This window comes from Erinaceus europaeus, chromosome 1, assembly GCF_950295315.1.
Source record: "Erinaceus europaeus chromosome 1, mEriEur2.1, whole genome shotgun sequence".
NCBI lineage: Eukaryota > Metazoa > Chordata > Mammalia > Eulipotyphla > Erinaceidae > Erinaceus > Erinaceus europaeus.
Window position 1 is genome coordinate 107,653,098 of NC_080162.1, and position 8,640 is coordinate 107,661,737.

The window sequence follows — 8,640 nt, forward strand, 5'->3', positions numbered from 1 at the left end:
GCTATCTGTTAAGGTACTGAACCTAGAATCTGCTTTAGCCTAACTCTGCTATCTCCCTCACTCGCACCTGTTACAAGGGACTTCCAGTTGGAAAGCTTACTTGCTCTCCCCCCCCCCCACCTTTCTTAGGCTAAGAAAAATGAGTCCTCACCACTAGAGGGCGCAACTGTCCCATACATCCACCTAATCTCAAGCAGAAAGGACATTCATTTCCAGAGCGATGCTTTTCACCAAGAAAATTAACTTCAAGGACAATTTCGTTCATTGTCCTCCTTTCATAAGGTTTTTTTTTTTTTTCCCCTTTCCTCTGTTTTAGGTTTCAGTTTTTACTCCCTGCACCCTCAGATGTCATTCTGGGGCAGGTGGCCCAGACTGACACACTATCTTTTGAAAAATCTCTGAAAATGATGTTTGAATCCAGGTGGTTGATCATACATTTTCTCCATCCTTCTATTTGGCCAACCAAAATTCAGAGGAGCTGGGCTTTTTTCTGAGTGATGACAGCCAGAGGGACAAGTTCTAGGCTAGAATCTGTGGTTCTACACTCCTCATCCTTTTTTTTTTTTTTTTTTTTAATAGTGGTACAGGGTACAGGTAATCCTCCCTCAGTGACCAGGTTCTGTTCCTGAAACCTGACTGATAAATGAACTTGTCAATAAATGAAGATCTAAGGGACTGGGTGGTGGTGCACTTGGTTGAGCCCACATTACAATGTGCAAGGACCTGGGTTCAAGCCCCCCAGCCCCATCTGCAGGGGGAAAGCTTTGCAAGTGGTGAAACAGTGCTGCAGGTGTCTCCCTCTCTGTATACCCCTTCCTCCCAATTTATGGCTGTTTCTATCAAATAAATAAAGGTAATAAAAAATAATGAAGCTCTACCCCTCTCCTGGTATCTCGGGAATAATGTACTAGACTGGGTGTGGGTTTGTCAGCCATCTTTAGATGAGTGCCACCTTTGCATCATTATACCATTGAAGATACATTTTTAAAATGTTTATTCAGTAGTGTGCTATAATAAAAGTAGAGGAATAAGTAAAGAGAATATTGATGAAGACAGGCTAGTACAGTATAATGACCAACTTCGAGAATGAGAATGAAATAGAGAGGCGATGTGAATGAGATGCTTGAAGCTGAGCTTCTGCGCTGCTGTTTTCTGTGATCCAAATCCTCCTGCTCCATCGCCCTGATGCTAACTCTGCAGAGAGCTGGTCATAACTCTGAGTGGTGAGAGAACCAGTAGGTCACCATGTGAGGACTAGTCGGGTTCCAAAAATAAATAAATAAATAAATAAATAAAACAAACACAGTACACAACACTATCACATTCTCAGAAGTGACCCGGAACTGGTTATTGTTGGAACATCATCCTTGCACTATCCATTTACAGGGGCCGGATTGTGGCAACCTGGTTGAGTGCCTCCTTAGCCATGCACAAGAACCTGGGTGGGTTCAAGACCCCTCCCCTACCTGCAGGAGGGAAGCTTCATGAGTGGTGAAGTAGCGCTGCTCGTGCTTTTCTCTATCTCCCCCTCCCCTCTCAATTTCTCTGTCTCTATCCAATACAAAGTATGCAAGATCCATTTGTCGATTCTATGAGCGTTTTACATACATCACCTATGTTCAAACACTGTTTGAGGAGGGAATTTTGTTATGAGGAAAACAAACTGGACTTGGGTATTAGTGGGGCCTGAGTTCAAGTCTGTGCACGTGTACACAGAGCTCTGCCTCCATAGAGCTTGACTGAGGAAGAAAGTCACATTGTGAATATTTCGTGAAGACACATATTTCACTATTGGGGATTAGATATCTCTAAAAGTTTAGTACTGAAGACATCCTAAGCTGGATAGTAATTTGCTTTGATTATGTCTTTTCTAGCAGTTTGAGAGGGACCTCCGGCGCTTTGCCACACATGAGCGGAAAATGATGCTGGATAACCACGCTCTGTATGACAAGACAAAGGTATGATTGTCCCCCTGAAACAGGCTGGCTCCTTGAGCACTTCCCGAACTGGTTTTCATCTGCAAGCTCAGTTGCCTTAGCCTTATTCCCACAGGTCACTGGTGGAGGCAGCTGGAAAGACCCTGAGGAGTGTATAGCCTCACCTGGCCTGAAAGGCAACATAGGGACTTTGAGCTCAAAGATGATGAGTTAGTACAACCCTCAGTACTAGACCAGCATTGAATATTCAGAGTTAGACAGCTCCTTGGTGTCTGTGACGAATAAACCAAGGAAACTCCTGCCACGTTCACATCACATCACATTACAAATAGCACTAAGAATCCTCAAATGCAGTGGATAGAGGGCCAGCAAATTTATGCCTTGGCAAAGTTAAAAAAAATTAATGTATGAATTGTGAAGAGTTAAATATTCAACTGTTGAAATTAAAAGTGCTGGTGGTCGGTGGTGGCACACCAGGTTAAGGGTAAATAGTACAAAGTGCAAGGACCTGCACAAGGATTCCAGTTCAAGTCCCTGGCTCCCTACCTGCAGTGGTGGGGGGAGTCACTTCACAAGTGGTGAAGTGGGTCTGCAGGTCTCTTATCTCCTTCTCTCTTATCTCCTTCCCTATTTCCCCCTTCTCCTCTCAATTTCTCTCTGTTCTACCCAATAAAAATGAGAAATGGCTGCTAGGAGCAGTGGATTCATAGTGCTGGCACCAAGCCCCAATGATAACCCTGGAGACAAAAAACAAACAAACAAACAAACAAAAAACCTACAAGTGCCAAGACCAAGGTCAAGGTCAAGGTTAGCTGCTCTTACACTGGTCAAGGGGGGGGTTAATAAGTTGTATGAGAGGAGACACAAAACAATGAAAAGTAATGGGCTTTTTCTACAAGGAGATTATAGTCTAGATTAGATGTGTTGGTTAATGCTGTCTGGGTTAAAAGGCTCAGAAACTCAAATCCAAGATGCTATCCTCATCAGTTGGCTTATATACTCAGCAGCATCCAGAGTCACATTGCCTCCAAGTGCGGTTTCAGTCTCAGGTAGGGTTTCCCCAGGGCCCCATCTTTCCACTTTAGCTTTCCCAACAGAGAAAAGCCTTTCCTTTGAAATGTTTTTTCTTCCATTTTATTCAATAGGACAGAGAGAAGTTAAGAGGGCAGGGGGAGATAGAAAGAGAGAACTAGAGAGAGAGAGAGAGACCTACAGACCTGCCTCGCCACTTGTGAAGCATCCTCACTTCAGGTGGGGAGCAGGGGCTCAAACCTGGGTCCTTGGGTATAGCACTATGTGCACTTAACCAGGTGCACCACCGCATGGTCCCAAGAGCCTCTTTCCTAATAATTCCAGCAAGAATTTTAGCTGATGCTCATTGACCAGGCCTGGGTCATGTGTCTAACCCTGAACTCTGGACTATGGCTCTGATCAGACAGACTTGAGTCACCTGCCCCTCCTTGAAGTTAAGATCAGCCCCATCTAACCCTAGTGGACTGAAGTGAGGTGGTGGTGGTACTGGGTGGGGTTTGGGGTTAGAGGCAAGTCTCCAAAGAAAAATAAAGGTGCTGGTCTGAAAGCCAGCAAGTAAGGTGTCTGCATAGCCACACAAGTGACGCAGGCCTGAGCCTCAGCACCACATGGGACATTTTTGACAAAGGAGGAAGCTTCAGTGCTATGGTGTCTTTCCCCTTCTCCCTTTCTATCTCTCTCATTTTCTCTCTAGCTGAATGAAAAAAGTACCAAGCTCCAGGTTCAACCTAAGCACCACAAGAAGCCAGAGGTAAATAGTGCTCTGGTAATGGAGAGAGAGAGAGAGAGGCAATCAAAGTGTTACTGATTAAATACTTCAACTAAGGTCTATTAGAGATGTGGGGAAAGAGATGACAAGGTGAAGCCTGTTGCGGTGGGGCCAAAGGCAAGTGTGCAGGGACAGGAAAAGAATCCCACATCCTTGGCACAACTATTACCATATGCAAGGACCCAGGTTCAAGCCCCTACTCCCCACCTACAGGGGGGATGCTTCACCATCAGTAAAGTAGGTCTGCAGGTCTCTTTTTCTCTCCCTATCTCAACTGCCCCTCTCAACTTCTCTCTGTTCATTCAGAATAAAGTAGAAAGAAAATAAAAATAAGAAAGAATTTTACGTACACAGGCATGTTCTGATGACCCCTTCTCAGCACCTGTGGCTGCAGGGTAGCATGCTCACTGCACAGTAGAGGACTTAAGAGCTGGTCAGTAGGTTCACACCTCCTGAGGTGCCTCCCAAGATTCAGATTCTCCAGACTGGGATGTGACTTGAGTTTCAATGTTTGCTCTTTAACCTCTTTCAGGTGGTTTTAAACAGCTGTGGCTAAAAACTACAGACTCAGGAAACACTCTAGGTCTTTAGCTGAATATGTAAGGCTGTTATACATTTGCCTTAACTTCTTTTTTTAAATTTTATTTATTAATGAAAAAGATGGGAGGAGAGAAAGAACCAGGCATTACTCTGGTACATGTGCTGCTAGGAATTGAACTTGGGACCTCATGCCTGAGAGTCCAATGCTTTATCCACTACGCTGCCTCCTGGACCACTTGCCTTAACTTCTTAAATATCACCTTTGGGAGTGGGAAAAAGAAATAGGTATCTGTAAAGATGACATTTTTACTCAGAAGCAAGGAATTATGTTTGGACAACATCTATCCTGTAAAGACAGTTTTATAAGGTATATTTTCCCTATGCCAGCCCTGAGACACTTAACAAAACTATTTGAATGCATGCATGTCTTTCTGGTTATGCTTCCAGAGGATATTTCTCAAAGCAGAAAGTGAAGAAGAGATTTTTGCACATCTGGGATTGGATTACATCGACCCATGGGAAAGAAATGCCTAGAAAAACAAGTTGTCCACTCTTTAAAAAAAACAAAAACAAAAACAGCAGGTTAAATGAAGAATGCTTCATATTACAATCCAAGATGTCTTTGGAAAGTCTGGGACTCTTCCAAGATTTTTTTTTAATGCTGATTGCTTCTAGAAATAAATAGTTTTGGAAACATGAGAGCTAAGCCACCACCTGCTTGTGGATTGTACTCTAATAGATCATTTGTGTGATGGCTTCTTAGACTTCACAACACATTTTCCCATAGAGACAGCGCTGTCATTGGTGGCTGGTTTCCAGTGCTATCATTGGTGGCACAGCCCACTCTGCCCACAGTGGAGCTAGAATTCTACATATTACAAATAAAAAATAGAGGAAGCAAGACAGGAGTCTGTTGTTTTTTCCACTCAAATGTTGGTATTATAAAATATTATTTTACATGTTCAAAGTGACAGTAATGTCATCAGACCTAGCATACCATCAAACAGATGAAGTTCTACACTAATGTTAATCAGTTTAATCAATTCACACATGAGTACACATCACCAGAAGGATGAGAGTGCAAAGATGAATAAGTAACAAATAACACTTCAGAAATTTTCTTCTTTTGGGCCCAGAAGATAGATCACCTGAAGAGGTGTCTGCTTCATCACTGGGGGAGCTCTCGTATCCTTCCTTTTCTCCCTCTGTTTCTCTCTTTCTATCTGAAAAAGTCACTGAAAGGGGTTGGGTGGTGGTGCACCTGGTTAAGCGCACATATTACAACGAGCAAGGACCTGGGTTCAAGCCACCCTAGTCCCCACCTGCAGGGAAAAAGCTTTATGAATGGTGAAGCAGTGCTCTGTCCCTCTCCCTCTCCATTTCTGGCTGTCTCTATCAAATAAAGATAATTAAAATTTTAAAAAGTCACCTAAGACAAGTTAAGTCATTCACTGATTTTTTTTTTTGTCTTTAATTAGGTTGACAGTCTCACAGTGACAAATGCCATACGGATACTGTGCAATACTATGTATTGGCAAAATACAAGAAAAATAAGCATCTCTCTCATCGGCAAAGCCAAGAGCCCAAAGAAACAAACACACAGAGGGCACAGGGGGCTGTGCTGGGAGAAGTAGTGGGCAGGGAGCTGGAAGGGGATGACTAACTTTGCAGGATTTGAGGAAAAAAAATTAAGCTAGAATGTGGGAAGTGGATGAGAGTAATCTTAGAGAGACAAGTTGACCTAAACACCAAGTGATTCATGAGGAAATGAGACCAAAACACACTGTGTACTGGCCCAAGGTCACCCATCCCTGAGTCAGCACCAGCCCAGGGTGGGTGAAGAGACAGAGCAACTCAACTCTGTCTGGAATTATCTTCCATGAAGGACCAAAACATATCTATCATCAGCCTGGCTGAGAGAGGGTTAACACTCTTGGGAATGTCCCACAACGCCATGTAATTAAATGTAGGAAAAGGAAAAAAAAACAGACATGTGGCAGGTCCATAAGAATGACAACTTTTAGGGGGTAATTAGGAGACAGCATAATGTTTATGAAAAAAAGATTTCCCAGCCTGAGGTTCTGAAGTCCTGGATTCAATCCCCAGCACCACCATAACCCAAAGCTGAGCTCTGCTCTGGTTTTTAAAAAATGACAGTTCTTTTTTTCCCATAGTCTCCCAGGCTGAGATGTCTCTTGAGTTTCACCATTTGCTTCTTTAACCTCTTTCAGGTGGTTCTAATAAACAGCTGTGACTAAGAACTACAGACTCAGGAAACATACTAAGTCTTTAGCTGAATATGTAAGGCTGTTACACTTTCGCCTTAACTTTTTCTTAAGTATCACCTTTGGGAGTGGGAAAAAGAAATAGGTATCTGTGAAGATGACATTTTTACTCAGAAGCAAGGAATTATGTTTGGACAACATCTATCCTGTAAAGACAGTTTTATAAGGTATATTTTCCCTATGTCAGTCCTGAGACACTTAACAAAACTATTTGAATGCATGCATGTCTTTCTGGTTATGCTTCCAGAGATATTTCTCAAAGCAGAAAGTGAAGAAGAGATTTTTGCACATCAGGGATTGGATTACATCGACCCATGAGAAAGAAATGCCTAGAAAAACAAATTGTCCACTCTTAAAAAAAACAAAAACCAGCAGGTTAAATGAATAATGCTTCATATTACAATACATGATATCTTTGGAAAGTTTGGGACTCTTCAAGTTTTTTTTTTTTTTAACTGTTCATGCATCACAGGAAAAAAGAAATACTGAACTTTGCTAGTTTAGTGGATACCATTTAAAATAAAGAGTCTGGGTCTAGGCAAGGCTTGTAAGCATAATTAAAATAAATGCTTCAAAATACAAGTCTAATCCACCCTAGACACTCTTGATCTCAAAATACAAGTCCCCACTTTCTATAAGACTTATTCACATGCATGTTTCAGTCCAGCTTCCCAATTCTAGGGGTAGAAGAATGAGGGCTGGGAGCTCTGCTTTTAAAAGTACAGAACTGAGGTTCCTAAGAGGCCAACAGCCTGCCCTAAGGTTCACACAGATGACAGAGCCAAGGTTACAGTCAAGTTATTAATACATCTAAGGACTTTCTCAATGTGTAATAAAAGTACAAGGACCTGCTTCACTGGGCACATTTGCAAAAAAAAAAAAAAAAAAAGTCAAATCTGAGAGACCCAGGTGAGTATAATGTTGGAACACTCTGGTGTTCTCTTTCTCCCTCTCCCTCCCTCCCTCCCTTTCTAATTTATAAATAAGCAAGTCCTTTAAGAAACAGTCAAATCGGGAGCTGGGCGGTAGCGCAGCAGGTTAAGCACATGTGGCGCAAAGCGCGAGGACCAGCACAAGGATCCCAGTTTGAGCTCCAGGATCCCCACCTGCAGGGGGGTCGCTTCACAGGTGGTGAAGCAGGTCTACAGGTGTCTATCTTTCTCTCCCCTTCTCTGTCTTCCCTCCTCTCTCCATTTCTCTGTCCTATCCAACAACGATGACAACAAGAATAACTACAACAATAAAAAACAAGGGCAACAAAAGGAAATAAATAAATATTTTTTAAAAACCAGTCAAATCATTTTGTCAAAGTGATGGGACCCAGAGAACTTAGAACAAAATTGAGCTTCACAAGAGGCTTTGAAAAGCTTTTGTTGGCAGGGGCCAAGCAGGGGTACATCCAATTAAGCACACGTAGTACTAAGTGCAAGGATCTAGGTTTAAGTCTCTGGCTCTCCACCTAGGGGCTAGGGATGCTTCATAAGTGGCAAAGTAGGTCTGCAGGTTTCTATCTTTCTCCTTCCCCCTCCTCTCTCAATTTCTCTGTGTCCTATTATTCATTAAAATGGGGAAAATGGCTGCTGGGAGAAGTGCTGGCACCAACCCCCAGAGATAACCTGGAGGAAAAAAGAAAAAAGCTTGTGTTGGCATCTGGTGGTGACAAGTTTGTGCACTTGTCTTTGATTATTTGGAAGAGAAGGGGCATTTGCTAGGCAATCACAGACTTAATGTGAGGAAGAATTTCCATAGCTAACCAAGGTGGCCTATGGAGTTCAGGTTGGCAGGTAGACTCCCCAAGATGCCCCAGACCAGGTCATCTCACTAGGAGACCTGTCCTGTAGTGGGTGGGCCCCATGTTGGGGAGACTGATGTCCTGGAAACTCTCTCATTTCAGCTAACACTGTGCACAGGCTCCCTCCAAGGCAGGCCCATGGCTGTGTGGCCCATCCTTTTAGTCCTGTGTTCATCTACTCCGCATGCTCGAGATTTCTCTTCCTACAGCCACTTATTCCTATCATACATAGTCCAAGGGTGTGGGCCTCTCTCTCTACTCCCACCAAATGGATACAGCTTCCCC

At 43.1% G+C, this 8,640-nt stretch overlaps 1 protein-coding gene across 1 annotated transcript in view; it reads left to right on the forward strand.

Moving 5' to 3' along the window:
* DNTT (DNA nucleotidylexotransferase) overlaps positions 1-4,846 on the forward strand; it is a 36,210-nt gene extending 31,364 nt beyond the window's left edge. Inside the window, exons 10-11 of the mRNA XM_007532634.3 lie at positions 1,875-1,958; positions 4,726-4,846. Coding sequence (XP_007532696.1) covers positions 1,875-1,958; positions 4,726-4,812 — 171 coding nt within the window. The 3' untranslated portion in view covers positions 4,813-4,846. The remainder of the gene's footprint in view (positions 1-1,874; positions 1,959-4,725) is intronic.
* The last annotated feature ends 3,794 nt before the right edge of the window (positions 4,847-8,640 follow it).